We start from the raw sequence: 16,112 nt of genomic DNA, 5'->3' as shown, positions 1-16,112 counted from the left end.
CACTGCACTCCAGTCTGGGCGACAGAGGGAGACTCTGTCTCAGGGGGAAAAAAAAAACAAAGAAACTAACTGGGTATAATGGTACATACTTGTAACCCAGATACTTGAGGGACTGAAATGATAGAATCATCTGAGTTTGGAAGGTTGAGGCTGCAGTGAGCTGTGATCACACCACTGCAAACCAGCGTGGTTGATGGAATGAGACCCTATCTCGAAAATAAATAAATAAATACAATTATTTAAAAAAAAAAAAAAAAGGAAATAGAATGCCAGAGTGGCTTAAGAAAAAAGCATAAAATATGCTGCCTATAAGAGACTCATTTTAGCATTGAGTCAAATAGGCTGAAAGTAACCGATTGGAAAATATCTATGTTCCGTGAAAATAGTAACCGCAATTGGGTGAGGTGGTCATAATCATATCTGACACAGTATGCTTTAAGTATTAGTGGCTGGGCATGGTGGCTCTCACCTGTAATCCCAGCACTTTGGAAGGCCGAGGTGGGTGGGTCACCTGAGGTCAGGAGTTCGAGACCAGCCTGGCCAACATGGTGAAACCTCATCTCTACAAAAATACAAAAATTAGCCAGGCATGTTGGTGGGGGAGTGCCTGTAATCCCAGTTACTTGGGAGGCTGAGGCAGAAGAATCACTTGAACCTGGGAGGCGGAGATTGCAGTGAGCCGAGATCGTGCCATTGTATTCCAGCCTGGGCAAGAGAGCAAGACTTCTGTCTCACAAAAAAAAAAAAAAAAAAAAAAAAAAAAAAAAAAAAAAAAAAAAAAAAAAAGCATTAGCATGAAGCAAAGATTGATATTATATAATGGTAAAATAGGTCAATTTACCAGGAATCCATAACTATTATATGTATCTATCTGTGTATGTATGTATAACATCAGGGCTCCAATATATACATAGCAATTACTGACAAAAGTGAAGCAGGAAATACATACCAACATAATAATTGTAGACATCAAGACCCCATTTTCAAAAATAGAAAATTCAAATAAATTAATAAAACAAAGAAAACTTAAGGCTAGGTGTGGTGGCTCACGCCTGTAATCCCAGCACTTTGTGAGGCTGAGGGGGGTGGATCACCTGAGGTCAGGAGTTCCAGACCAGCCTGATCAACATGGCAAAACCCCATCTCTAATAAAAATACAAAAATTAGCCGGGTGTGGTGGTGGGTACCTGTAATCCCAGCTACTTGGGAGGCTGAGGCAGGAGAATTGCTTGAACCCAGGAGGCAGAGGTTACAGTGAGCCGAGATCGCAGCATTGCACTCCAGCCTGGGTAACAGAGCAAGACTCCATCTCAAAAGAAAAAAGAGAAAGAAAACTTAGACATTATAGACCATATTAATTATTTTGCATATAGAGGAATACCTGAGAGGGGATAATTTATAAAGAAAATAAGGTTTACTTGGCTCACCCTTTAGCAGACTGTACAAGAAGTGTGTGCCAGCATCTGCTTCTGGTGAGGGTCTCAGGAAGCTTACAATCACGATGAAAGGCAAAGACTGGACATATCACATGGTAAGAGACAGAGCAAGTGTGAGGTGAAGGAGCCAGGTTCTTTTAATGAACCAGCTTTCATCTGAATTAGTAAAGTGTAAGCTTTCTGATTACCAAGAGGATGGTGCCAAGCCATTCATGAGGAATTTTGCCTCAGACCCAAATACCTCCCATCAGCTCCCATATCCAACATTAAGGATTACATTGTAGCATGAGGTTTGGAGAACATGGACATTCAAACCATATTATAGATCAACTAGGATTAACAGACACGTAGAAAACTTACCAGTCAAATGCAAGAGATTACATAATATTTTTATTTACACCTGGTGTATTCTGTTGGGATACATATCAACTCATTTAATTTAAGAATACCATGGCCGGGCACGGTGGCTCATGCCTGTAATAACAGCATTTCGGGAGGCCAAGGCAGGCGGATCACAAGGTCAGGAGATCGAGATCATCCTGGCTAATACGGTGAAACCCCGTCTCTACTAAAAATATATATAAAAAAATAGCCAGGCGTGGTGGCTGGCGCCTGTAGTCCCAGCTACTTGGGAGGCTGAGGCAGGAGAATGGCGTGAACCCGAGAAGCGCAGCTTGCGGTGAGCCGAGATCGAGCCAGAGCACTCCAGCCTGGGCGACAGAGCGAGACTGTCTCAAAAAAAAAGAATACCAGCTAGGCGCAGTGGCTCATGCCTATAATCTCAACACTTTGGGAGATCAAGGTGAAAGAATCACGTGGGGCCAAAAGTTTTGAGACCAGCGTGTACAACCTAGACAGACCTTGTCCCTACAAATAATCAAAAAAATTAACCAGACATAGTAGTGCATGACTGTAGTCCCCAACTACTCAAAAGCCTGAGGTAAAAGGATCACTTGAGCCAAGGAGGCTGAGGCTGCAGCCAGTGAAAACCATGCCACTGCATTCCAGCCAGGATGACAGATTAAGATCCTGTCTCAAAACAATAAGTATAGAGGACCAAAATTATACACTGTGTGTTTTCTGACCAAAAATGAATGAAACTAGCAATTAAAAGCAAAAGTAAAACTGGCAAATCTTAAAATATATGAAAATAAAATACTCTTCAACATATTTTTGCTCAGGGGTCAAAACATTAAATTTTTAAAAAATGTCGGCCAGGCATGGTGGCTCACACCTGTAATCCTAGCATTTTAGGAGGTCGAGGTGGGTGGATCATCTGAGGTCAGGAGTTTGAGACCAGCCTGGCCAACATGGTGAAACCCAGTCTCTACTAAAAAAAATACAAAAATTAGCTGGGTGTGGTGGTGTGAACCTGTAATCCCAGCTAATCAGGAGGCTGAAGCAGGAGAATCGCTTGAACCTGAGAGGCAGAGGTTGCAGTGAGCCGAAACTGTGCCACTGCACTCCAGCCTGAACATATAAATTCAATATAATTTCTATAAAAAATCCCAATAGCACAGATTTTACAGAAATATTGTTAAATTTTGATTATGAACTGTAGTCAAATATCCATGAAAAAGAACAAACAGGCATTATACTTTCTGATTTCAAAACATATTAAAAGATACAATAACCAAAACAGCATGGTACTGACACAAAAACAGATAAACAGATGAAAGAACAGAACAGGGAAGTCAAAAATGAACCCTTCTGTATATGATCAAATGACCTTCCACAAAGTTGTCATGAGCACAATAGAGAAAAGATATTCTCTTCAAAAAATATGTTGAAAACTGGATCTCAACACTGATAACAGAAGATTGGATTATTTCCTTGAACCATATATGAAAAATATTTTAAATAAGATATTAGAAAACTGGTCAGGTGTAGTGGCTCATGCCTGTAATCCCAGCACTTTGGGAGGCCGAGGCAGGAGGATCACATGGTCAGCAGTTCGAGACCAGCCTGGCCAACATGGTGAAACCCCGTCTCTATTAAAAATACAAAAATTAGCCAGGTGTGGTGGTGCACACCTGTAATCCTACCTACTCAAGAGGCTGACACAGGAGAATTGCTTGAACCTGGGAGGCAGAGGTTGCAGTGAGCCAAGATCACGCCACTGCACTCCAGCCTAGGTGACAAAGCAAGACTCCATCTCAGAAAAAAAAAAAAAAAAAGATACTTAGAAAAAAAAAACCAACAAATCTCTTAGAAAAAAATATAGGGCAAAGACATGACATTGGTCTTGGCACCATTTTCTTGGATATGACATTAAATGCATAAGCAACAAAGGTAAAGAATTAAAAAATTTAACTACACTATATTTCAAAATTTTTGCACATCACAGAAAACATTCAATAACGTGACAATGCCTCTTACTAAATGGGTGAAAACATTTGCAAATCACATGTGATGGGAGTTAATATTCAGAATATATAAACAACTCTTAAAGCGGAAAAATAAAGTTGAATAACTTGATTTAGAAATGGATGAATAATTGAATGATATTTTCATCAAAGAAGATACACAGGCCAGGCACAGTGACTTGTGCTTGTAATCCCAGCACTTTGGGAGTTCGAGGCAGGAGGATTATTTAAGGTCAGTAGCTCCAGACCAGCCTGGCCAACATGGTGAAACCCCGTCTTTACTAAAAATCAAAAATTAGCCAGGTGTGGTGGTGCACACCTGTAATTCCGGCTACTTGGAAGGCTGAAGCAGGAGAATTGCTTGAACCCGTGAAGGCTGGAGGTTGCAATGAGTTGAGATCATGCCACTGCACTTCAGCCTGGGCAACAGAGTCCATTTCAAAACACACACACACACACACACACACACACACAAATGGGAAAAAGCATTTGAAAGGACACACAAAATTACTAATTTATAGAGAAATGCATAAAAATCACAATAAAAAACAAAATCATCTCACATCCAACAGAATGGCCACTACTAATTTTTAAAAACATCAAATCTGTTTATCATTTTTATTGGAAAATAAAATCCATGTGGACGGTTGGTAAAAACCAGATGCAGCCATTATTTTAAAATGTTATAAATGTTCCTTAGATAATTAAAAATGAAATAATCATCAAATACAACAATCCCATCTATGAATCTGTATCCAAAACATGCAACACAGGACCTGAAAGACATATTTGAACATTCACGTTTATTGTACCACTATTCACAAAACCCAAAAGGCTGAAGCAACCCAGATGTTCCTTGAAGACATCAAAAAATATAACATATACATACAATGGAATATTATTCAGCCTTAAAAAGAAAATCTTGTCACATTTTAAGATAAACTTTGAGAATATTATGTCTCCTGAAATAAGCCAGTGACAAAATGATGGATACTATATGATTCCACTTATATGAGATATCTTAAGTGTCACACTGTATTTTTAGTAGAGACGGTCACACTGATCAAAACAGAAAGTGGAATGGTGTTTGTCAAGGGCTAAAGAGAGTAAAATGTACAGTTGTTACTTAATGGGTATTGAGTTTCAGTTTTACAAAATATAAAATTTCTAGAAGTTTTTAGCATAACAATGTGAATATACTTTACATGTCTGAAATGTACAGCTTTTTTTTTTTTCTGAGACAGGGTCTCACTCTGTCATCCAAGCTGGAGTACACAATTTTGGCTCAATGCAACATCAAACTCTAAGGCTCAAGAGATTGAGAAGGCCTCCCTTCTCAATCTCTCTAGCAGCTGGGACCGCAGGTGCACACCACCATGCCTGGCTATTATTAAAAATTATTTATAGAGAGGGCGTCTTCATATGTTGCCCAGGGTGGTCTCAAAACATTTGGGCTCAAGTGATCTTTCTGTTTTGGCCTTTCCAAATCCTGGGATTACAGATGTGTGCCCCCACCATACCTGCCCCTGAAATGTACACTTAAATAGATTTAAGATGGCAAATTTTATGTTATGTGTTTTTTGTTTTGTTTTGTTTTTTCTTTCTTTTTTTTTTTTGAGACAGAGTCTCGCTCTTTCGCCCAGGCGGGACTACAGTGGCGCGATCTTGGCTCACTGCAAGCTCCGCCTCCCGGGTTCACGCCATTCTCCTGCCTCAGCCTCCCGAGTGGCTGGGACCACAGGCGCCCGCCACCGTGCCCGACTAATTTTTGGTATTTTTAGTAGAGAACGGGGTTTCACCATGTTAGCCAGGATGGTCTCGATCTCCTGACCTCGTGATCCACCCGCCTCGGCCTCCCAAAGTGCTGGGATTATAGGTGTGAGCCACCGCGCCCGGCCTGTTAATGTGTTTTTACAAGAATTATATTTTTAAAAGAAAAACTGAAAAAATACACAATTATAAATCTTTCCAAAAATTACCTTCAAATAACAAGTGTTTCTCTTACATAAAGAAAACATATATTCAGGCCGGGCGCGGTGGCTCATGCCTGTAATCCCAGCACTTCGGGAGGCCTAGGTGGGCAGATCACGAGGTCAGGAGATCCAGACCATCCAGGCTAACACAGTGAAACCCCGTCTCTACTAAAAATACAAAAAAATTAGCCCAGCGTGGTGGTGGGCACCTGTAGTCCCAGCTACTCGGGAGACCGAGGCAGGAGAATGGCGCAAACCCAGAAGGCAGAGCTTGCATGAGCCGAGATCTCGCCACTGCACTCCAGCCTAGGCGACAAAGCGAGACTACGTCTCAAAAAAAAAAAAAAAAAAAAAAAAAGGAAACATATATTCATTGTTAAAAACACATGGTGAAAAGAAGACTATTTCCATGACTCCTCACCTAGATAAGATAAAACAACCATTGAAAATCATCTAAGAAAGAATATATACAAGATAAGCCATAACCAAAATTGAGGTCATATTTATAGACAATAACACACATATATAATCTGATTGTGATAGACATGACTAATTTCTCTTAATTAAACCTCACATTGTCTTAAAGTATACAAACAGAATTGCAAATTGTCTAAAATTATATGTAAGTAAAAACAAAAAACACAATAAACTGATGTTAAGAAACCAACAGTAAAATAACACTAATCTGGAACGGCAAAACAGTAAGAGAAAATGTTTACTCATAAACTCTGGTATGCAACATTGATGTACCATTAAAAAAGAATTTGTCAGCTGGGCATGGTGGCTCACACCTGTAATCCCAGAACTTTGGGAGGCCGAGGCAGGCGGATCACGAGGTCAGGAGTTCGAGACCAGCCTGACCAACATGGTGAAACCTCGTCTCTACTAAAAATACAAAAATTAACTGGGCATGGTGGCACGTGCCTGAATCTTAGCTACTTGGGAGGCTGAGGCAGGAGAATCGCTTAAACCCAGGAAGTGGAGGTTGCAGTGAGCTGAGATCATGCCATTGCACTCCAGCCTGGGACACAAGAGCTAAAAATTCTATCTCAAAGAAAAAAAAAAGAAAAATAAATATAAAACAAAATAACAGAAAAATTTGAACTAGCAAATAGAAAGTAAAACTATGTAGGGAGAGTGACATCATTAAGATGCAAAAATAAAAGGTGCCCTATTCATTTATCCCCTCACAGCAAGAAAATTTGTCAGCCATCCCTGACAAAAATGCCTCTATGAGAGAATCAGGCATCATGGCTCATACCTGTAAGGACAGCTACATGGTACATTAAGGTTGGAGAATCGCTTCAGGGAGGAATTTTAAGACCAGCCTGGATTATGCAGCAACACCCCATCTTCAAAATAAGTGCCTTTAAAGAATCTTTGAGATCCAGGGAGGGAGTTATGAAACTCTGCTAAAGCTCAAGATTGAGGGGTGTTCTTTCCAGGAGGCAGGCCCTCATTTGGGAGGCAAACTACAGGACCCCTGTTCTTTGCTGCAGACCATGAAATGGCCCACCCAACTTGGTCTCACTGAGAATTCTGAACTTACTCTGTAACCATCCCAAACTCCTCCCAGCCACAGTCTGGGAGAGGTCCTGCCCTTCCAGAGGCTTAGAGAAAGACATGCATTTATAGCCATGCGGACAGACCTGCAGACCTTGGGCTTTACTATGGTCCCTGAAGCAGTTCAATGACTCAGTTCCAGCTCCCTGAGCTACAGTTCATGGCCGGTTCTGCCTACATAGAAATCCACACAGTGACCTGGGAAAATCCTCTCTGGTACTCAGTGAAATCCACACTCATCCATATCCTAATAAAAGGCCCACCATATATAGACCCAACTGCAAAAACCTGCCCTGGTGTCTGCCCTACAAAGCAAAGTCCTGAAAGATTCAGTCTGTCCAAAAATATAATGGGAATTACAACTACCCAAGCTCCTTGTAACAAGCCAACTAAAGGTGGACCCTAGTGCAGACCCAGCATCCTTGTGAGCAAGCTACAACCCCTCTCCACTACAAACCCAGAGGGCAAACCATCACTCTGGGGGCCCAACATAAAAAGATCTTTACCCGCTGAAACCAGGTTATAAAAACTTGAAGAGGTGTTTGTTTCTTCAAATTAACAGACACCAATGCAAAACTATATTGTGCCATTGTCAATTGCTTCTATTTTAACATAGCACTGGAAGTATGTACTAGAAGAATTAGTTTAAAAAAAAAAAAGAAAAAAATAGCCATTGAAATTGAGGACAAATAAGTAAAAAGTTGCTGTTGTAGATCACATGATCTTATCTTTTAAAAACCACAACTAGTACATGAAAACCTGTTTAATAAATACACTGAGTATATCAGCAAAATATAAAATTAACATACAAGCATATGTTATGGTTTCATACACTTAAACTATCTGGTAAAATAGAGTAAGAAAACAATCTTATTTACATTAGCATTAAATCATAAATTTCTGAGAAGAAATTTAACCAAGCAGGTAAAAAATCTTTTTTGACCATTTTGCTCTGTTGCCCAGGATGAAATGCAGTGGGGTGATCTCAGCTCACTGCAACCTCCGCCTCCCAGGTTCAGGTGATTGTCCTGCCTCAGCCTCCCAAGTAGCTGGAGCACACCACCACGTCCAGCTTATTTTTTGTATTTTTAGTAAATACGGGATTTCCATGTTGGCAAGACTGGTCTCGAACTCCTGACCTCAAGTGATCCACCCGCCTCAGCCTCCCAACATGCTGAGATTACAGACGTGAGCAGCCATACCCAGCCTAAAAAATCTTTACAATGAAGAAAATTAAGGAAGACGCAAATAAACTTAAAAATATTTTACGTATATGGATTCAAAGAATAAATATTGTTAAAGTGCCATTTATCCAAAGTGACCTACAGATTCAATAAACGCCCTATCAAAATTGCAATGGTATTTTATTCACACTAATGGAAAATATAATCCTAAAATTTACATGAAACTACAATAAATTTTGAATAGCCAAAGCAATCTTGAGGAAAAAGAACAAAGTAGAAAGACATCATACTTTATAATTTCAAACTATATTTCAAGACTATAGTAACAAAAACAGGATTAAATGTACAGAAAAATGAACAAAACCCAATGTAATATAAACTACTCTCACATATTTCAGATGTGATGCAAAAAGAGAACATGAAAAATAGTTTAACACAGAGTTTCTCAAAATTATGCAGATATCTGTGTGTCCCCCAAAACAATGGAAAAGCAGTAAGATTGTGCAGTTTCCTGCATGCCACGAATAGGACTTTAGCTTTCACCATAAACTTGAAGGAAAATCACTGAAGGGAAAGTAGAATCCTTAGAGAATTTAAAAGCATAAGACAGAATATGCTCCTATGTGAGAGCAAAGGAAAAAAAAAAATCCAGCTCTCCAGAAACTACTTTTTTTGAACGCAGCTTCCCAAATCACATTTTTTTTTTTTTTTTTTTTTTTGTTGAGATGGAGTCTCACTCTGTCTCCAGGCTGGAGTGCAGTGGCACGATCTTGGCTCACTGCAACCTCCGCCTCCCTGGTTCAAGTGATTTTCCTGCCTCAGCCTTCCAAGTAGCTGGGACTACAGGCATGTGCCACCACGCCCAGCTAATTTTTGTATTTTCAGTAGAGACAGGGTTTCACCATGTTGGTCAGGATGCTCTGGATCTCTTGACCTCGTGATCCGCCCGCCTCGGCCTCCCAAAGTGCTGGGATTACAGACGTGAGCCACCGCGCCTGGCCCAAATCACATTTTAAGAACTGACTTTCTCCTTGACCTTTAGACCTGTCATCTGTGTCATCTGTTATACTCGCTATCACTCTCACCTACCTGGGGGTTTGGCTACCATCGCATGTCTCTTCATATTGCAGGGCTCTTTTCCTTGCTCCAGACAAGTGATCAGGTCTGGCTTAGAGACAGCAATACCTGTTTTATTAAAAATGAGTAACATGAATCTTGCTCATATTCTCCAATTATCAACCAGTAATGTGCTCAGTAAAGAGGATGTAATTAAGTATTCTAGTAAATTAATCCCAAAATATCTAATTAGTAATGTAAATTTCTAAATATTTAAAAAATATTTTAAATTTGTATGTTCTTAATTTCACTACTCAGTACTATGGAATGAAAAATTAGTGGTGGCAATTAGATTTTACGGTGTGGGCAACTTTTATGCCACTAAATTTTTGGAATTACCATTAATCTAGAGTGAAGGATACAGAGTAGCTCAAGAATGTGGAAAGTTCAAGTCAAGATGAAACATCTTGAAGAAATTCATTTCTAAATGAACAAATCCCCAGGATTTTGCTGAAAATAGGGATCTAAAATTTATTTATGCAAAGCAGAAATTTCCAAAAAACATTCTACAGAAAGGAGAAGTGAAACCTTTAAATTATGTATTAAAATTATCCTCACCCAGGAAGACCAGGTTTCTGTAGTTATCTAACATCACATTCCTATACAAATTCTGCTGTGAAGTGTCCAGGCATTGCCACTCCTCCAGAGAGAATTCTATGGCCACATCCCTAAATGTCAGTGGTCCCTGAAAAACACACACACACAAAAACATATTTACCAACTTGCTCTGGACAGAATATTTAATTTGACTCAAGGTGGAATGTGAAAGTAAAGAGAACTGGTTTTTACTTATAGGAGTGACTAAAATTATCCAATAAAATAATTTTCAAAACAGAAATATTCTCAAATGTGTTCTCTAACTCTGACAAAAGAGTAGCATAAGATCCACAATAGCAGTTTATATATGATACTTTTCTAGATAATAAAGTATAAAATTAGTAACACAAACACGTACATTTGTGAGTGCTATATTTACATCATACAGAATCAGCTGTGTATATTTTTCAGATAGAAAAGAAATGCTGTGTTACAAGCTAGCTTTAAAATTTTAATGTGTACAGTAATAAACTGGAGATCTTGTTATGCAGATTTTCTTTCCAGAAGATCTGGAATAAAGTCTGAGTTTCCAAATTTTTAACAAGCTCACCAGTAATGCCAATGTTTTTGGCCCAAGAAGAATATTTTGTCAAACATCCAGTAAGTGGAAGAGCCTGTGATTTTCCCAGTTTTTCTGGCCTGTAAACAAAGATGAGAGCCTTTATTTTCCAAAGACAAATATATACAAAGGAAACCTAAGAAAGAAGGGCAGCTTCCAGATTAAATGTGATGGTTTATGCACATCAGATGCATAAAGATACTTAATAAAGAAGAGAAAAATAATTAACTCTATAGTAAGAAAAATAAATCTGTCAGAGAGCTTTTATTTTATTATACTTTAAGTTCTGGGTTACATGTGCAGAACATGTAACATAGGTTACATGTTCTGTTACATAGGTATACCAAGTGAATCATTAACATCAACTGAACCAGGACAGATTTGTATGATGAGCTGAGGCACACAGAAAAACACAGCATCACTGCTTCAATATTGCCCCTCGCAAAAGTAAATTATAGTCTGAATTTAACCATACACAAACATCAGTTTTATGCCCTCTTCAAGATACAGATAACTCTTATGTTGTTATTTTGTGTGTATGGTTTTTTTTTTTTTTTTTTTGAGACAGTTTTGCTCCCTTGCCCAGGCTAGAGTGCAATGGTGTGATCTCAGCTCAGTGCAATCTTCGCCTCCCGAATGCAAGCGATTCTCCTGCTTCAGTCTCCCAAGTAGGTGGGATTACAGGCGCCTGCCGCCATGCCCAGCTAATTTTTTTTTTTTTTTTTTTTTTTGCATTTTTAGTAGAGATGGGGTTTCACCATGTTGGCCAGCCTGGTCTCGAACTCCTGTCCACCTCAACCTCCAAAAGTGTATGGGATTACAGGCGTGAGCGACGTGCCTATCTTATGTTGTTATTTTTAACAGTAATTTTAAGTAGTCTTCAACACCGTAGAGAGCAGTTTTCTCCTAATAATTTTTTTTCTTGTTGCCCAGGCTGGAGTACAGTGATGCAATCTCTGATCACTACAACCTCTGCCTCTCAGGCTCAAGCGATTCTCCTGCCTCAGTCTCCCTAGTAGCTGGGACTACAAGCATGTTCCACCACACCCAGCTAATTTTTGTATTTTTAGTACAGACGAGGTTTCACCATGTTGGCCAGGCTGGTCTTGAACTCCTGGCCTCAGGTGATTTGCCCACCTCAACCTCCCAAAGTGCTGGGATTACAGGCATGAACCATCATGTCTGGCCATCTCTGAGTAATTATTTTTTAGAACTTTTTGGGTAATAAATGTTATCCTGTTTAAATAAGCATTTTGTTAATTCTGTTCTGCATAGAGCTACTGGAGAACACAAATGAAACCCCAACATTACATGTTCTCCATATTTACAAAGGACCCTAGCTTGTTGGAAACAGGCCCCCCAAAATCTGGCCACAAACTGGCCCCAAAACTGGCCATAAACAAAACCTCTGCAGCACTGTGACATGTTCATGATGGCCATGACGCCCACGCTGGAAGGTTGTGGGTTTACCAGAATGAACACCTGGCCCACCCAGGGCGGAAAACCGCTTAAAGGCGTTCTTAAACCACAAACAATAGCATGGGCGATCTGTGCCTTCAGGACGTGCTCCTGCTGCAGAAAAGTAGCCCAACCCATCCCTTTATTTCAACCCATCCCTTTATTTCCCATGAGAACTACTTTTAATCTATAATCTACAGAAACAATGCTTATCACTGGCTTGCTGTCAATAAATACGTGGGTAAATCTCTGTTTGGGGCTCTAAGCTCTGAAGGCTGTGAGACCCCTGATTTCCCACTTCACACCTCTATATTTCTGTGTGTGTGTCTTTAATTCCTCTAGCGCCGCTGGGTTAGGTTCTCCCTGACCGAGCTGGTCTCAGCACCAGCTTTTCCCCAATAGGAATGTTGAGTATCCACAGCCACAAAGGAAACATTTTTAATGTTGCACATCACAAAGTCATGTGAGAATTCTGCATGGAATATAAGAAGCCACGATGTAGAGAAAGTAGAGTAGGCTCTGGTATATAGGAAAGAAGTATTTTTCAGAGATGCTTGACTATCATAAGAATTTTTTAAAGTAGTTAAAATAAACTTAATAGGGAAGAAAAATGCAAGTAGAGAAGCAGAGGTTTACAAGTACTAAACGCATGGCATTCCAGGAGGCAGAGTGGACACAGCTCTTGATCTGAGACATGTTTAGCTAAAAAAAAAAAAAAAAGGCCATTTTTTCCCCTTTTCTCCTCCTTCTCTGGGATTCCTTCTTAGATGAGAGTCTCTGGACAAATTACACCTGCATCTTGAGAATATGCCTTTGAAGTGTCAGCACCGCCTGTTTATCTGCTAGCACCACACCCACAGGCAGATGACATGAAAAAGTCCAAAACAGATAAAGCCCACCCATTTCTGTTCTTTATAACAGCAAAGATTCAGGAACAATGAGCTGCTCCACAGAGATAAAAATAAAGTTTCTCTTTATCTATCCTCAGGTGCCCTCCCTTGCCACAGACACCAGCAATTTCTGCTACAGTAATGGCAATATGGGCTGTACTGTCCTGTTCCTACCAAACTCAAACAGAACTGGCCCTGTGACCACCCTTTAGTACAAAGGCAGAAATTAACTCTCATGAATGTATTTTGAACCCCTCATAGCTGATTCTGTTCTCACTCTAGAATCACATGAGGCACTTATTAGGTTGGTGTGAAAGTAACTGTGGCTGTTGCCAATTTTTTTTTTAAGGCAAGGTAAAAGAAATAAAAATAATAAGTAATAATAATAGTGTTTTGTTTTTTTTTTTAAATAGCAGAAACAGGCCAGGTGCGGTGGCTCATGCCTATAATCCCAGCACTTTGGGAGGCCAAAGTGGGTGGATCACCTGAAGTCAGGAGTTCAAGACCAGCCTGACCAACATGGCCAAACCTCATAACCCCATCTGTACTAAAAAAAAAAAAAAAAAAAATACAAAAATTACCAGGACGTAGTGGTGCATGCCTGTAATCCCAGCTACTGGGGAGGCTGAGGTGGGAGAATCGCTTGAACCCAGGAGGCAGAGGCTGAAGTAGCCGAGATCAAGCCATTGCACTCCAGCCTGGGTGACAGAGCAAAAATCTGTCTCAAAAACAAAAAAAGGCGAAAACGACAATTACTTTTGCACCAATCTAATAATTAAAACAACATGGATGCTTCCACCAAGAGCATTAAACAGAACTTGTGGAAAGGGCACAAGTAAAAAGATTTCTGCAAATTGGCCATGTAATCCTCATTAGAAGCCTGAGCTAATAACCACTTAGCTAAGCATTGCCTCTCAGACTTTAATGAGCTTATAAATCACTTGGTAATTTTGACCCAACTCTATGTAATGTTATTCTGCAGGTTTGCAAAGGGTCCATGAATGGGTGTTTTAAACAAGTCCTCGTCAGTGCTGATGTTGCTCCCCTTAGGCTCATTATTAGCTCTAGTTAGAGGAAGCAGGCACAGCAAAGTGTACCTTACACTCAAGCACTCCTGTCATAACACAAGTGAAGACAATCCATCTCCACCCTAAAGTATCTTCTTCGCTGTCTCTTTAAAGTTTACAGATTAAACAGAAGGCAGCAATGTCTGAATAAGTCTGCATTTGAAAAACAGCATGTACACATGTACTACTGCAATGTTTATTAAGCAGACACTGTGTTCGCCGTGTTCTCACTCTCAAGAGTATGTTACACAGCGCTTTGCTGGAAATAACACATTATGTGATTGAATCCTCGTAACACCCTGGGAGCTAGTACCAAACGTTCAATAATTCCCAGGATTTAGATGAAGGGCCCAGCATTTTTACTTCTTCTTCTGTTTCTCTGTCACTGATTTTTTAAAAAATGCATAGAATAAAAACAAAATATAGACAGATGAGAGAGACACAGAAAGGAAAACTTCAATGTAGTTTAAAGGAATTTTTATTGTGTTTATATTTACTTTTTTGTGACTTGTGAAACAATCACTGGATCTGCAAGAATAGAAAATAAGTTGCTGGCCGGGTGCAGTGGCTCAGGCCTGTAATCCCAGCACTTTGGGATCTATCCACAAGGCAGGTGGATAGATCACCTGAGGTCAGGAGTTCGAGACCAGCCTGGCCAACATGGCGAAACCTCATCTCTACTAAAAATACAAATATTAGCTGGACATGGTGGTGTACACCTGTAGTCCCAGCTACTCAGGAGGCTAAAACAAGAGAATCACTTGAACCCAAGAGGCGGAGGTTGCAGTGAGCCAAGATCGCACCACTGCACTCCAGCCTGGATGACAGAGCGAAACTCAATCTCAAAAAAAAAAAAAAAAAAAAACAACTAAAATGAATCCTGAGTCAAAAAGAAAACAAAGGGTTTATTTAGCTGTTCATATGATTTACATATATTCAAAAAAGCAGAAAAATATCTACATATAATCTAAATGCTTTAAGAAAACAGAGAAAAGCAAAATATTCTCCCTTATTTTCAGGAAACAGAATCATAAAGCCTCTTATTTCTAATTTATATTTTCTCCTACAACAGCCAGGTCTCAGGACATGCTCTTGAACTCTTGGACATCTGAACTCAGTAGATAACTGGATTCCGGCATCTAAGGAGTAGCCTTGGGCACACTGTGTGCACTTTAAAGAATGTTTATGGGGTGGAGGGAACAGAAGAAAAGAGGTGTTATTCATGAGTGCACATGAATAAAGCAAGTTCTTAGAAACCTATGAAGAGACTTCGATTCTAGCACAGTAATAGTGGGAGACAACAACACCCCACAGACACTATTAGACAGATTATTGAGGCAGGAAATTAACAAAGATATTAGGACCTAAACTCAATACTTGATCAAATAATCCTAATAGAAATCTACAGAACTCTCCAACTAAAAACAACATAAATGGCCAGGCATGGTGGCTCACGCCTGTAATCCCCATACTTTGGGAGGCCGAGGCGGGCGAATCACCTCAGATCTGTTCAAGACCAGCCTGGCCAACATGGTGAAACCACGTCGACTCTATTAAAATTAGAAAAATTAGCTGAGTATGGTGGCGGGCACCTGTGATCCCAGCTACTAGGTAGGCTGAGGCACAAAAATCGCTTGAACGCAGAAGGCAGAGTTTACGGTGAGCCATACAATTATATGGAACTTAACCTGCACTTGAATGATATTTGGGTAAATAATGGAATTGAGACAGGAATCAAGAAGTTTTTTGAAACAAATGAGAGCAAAAATACAACATACCAGTATCCCTGGAACACAGCTGAGGCAATGTTAAGAGGGAAATTTATGCCATTAAATGCTCACATCAAAAAGTTAGAAAGATCTCGATTTAACAACCTAATATCACAAATAAAAGAATAAGAGAA

General features: G+C 39.8%; 1 protein-coding gene across 5 annotated transcripts in view; it reads right to left on the bottom strand.

Moving 5' to 3' along the window:
* ZNF273 (zinc finger protein 273) overlaps window positions 1-16,112 on the bottom strand; it is a 46,102-nt gene that overhangs the window by 12,823 nt on the left and 17,167 nt on the right. For 3 of the 5 annotated variants that reach the window (XM_054655596.2, XM_527768.9, XM_054655598.2), the window contains exons 2-3: window positions 10,197-10,323; window positions 9,612-9,707 (exon numbers count right to left, since the gene is read on the bottom strand). In XM_054655596.2, coding sequence (XP_054511571.1) covers window positions 9,612-9,707; window positions 10,197-10,323 — 223 coding nt within the window. Of the gene's footprint in view, window positions 1-9,611; window positions 9,708-10,196; window positions 10,324-10,785; window positions 10,875-16,112 lie in introns of all 5 variants that reach the window. The other 2 variants (XM_063814245.1, XM_063814244.1) reach the window with 1 other exon arrangement.

This window comes from Pan troglodytes, chromosome 6 (assembly GCF_028858775.2).
Source record: "Pan troglodytes isolate AG18354 chromosome 6, NHGRI_mPanTro3-v2.0_pri, whole genome shotgun sequence".
Classification (NCBI taxonomy): Eukaryota; Metazoa; Chordata; class Mammalia; order Primates; family Hominidae; genus Pan; species Pan troglodytes.
Note: the sequence above shows the minus strand (reverse complement) of the source record. Positions and strands in the feature narration are given on the sequence as shown.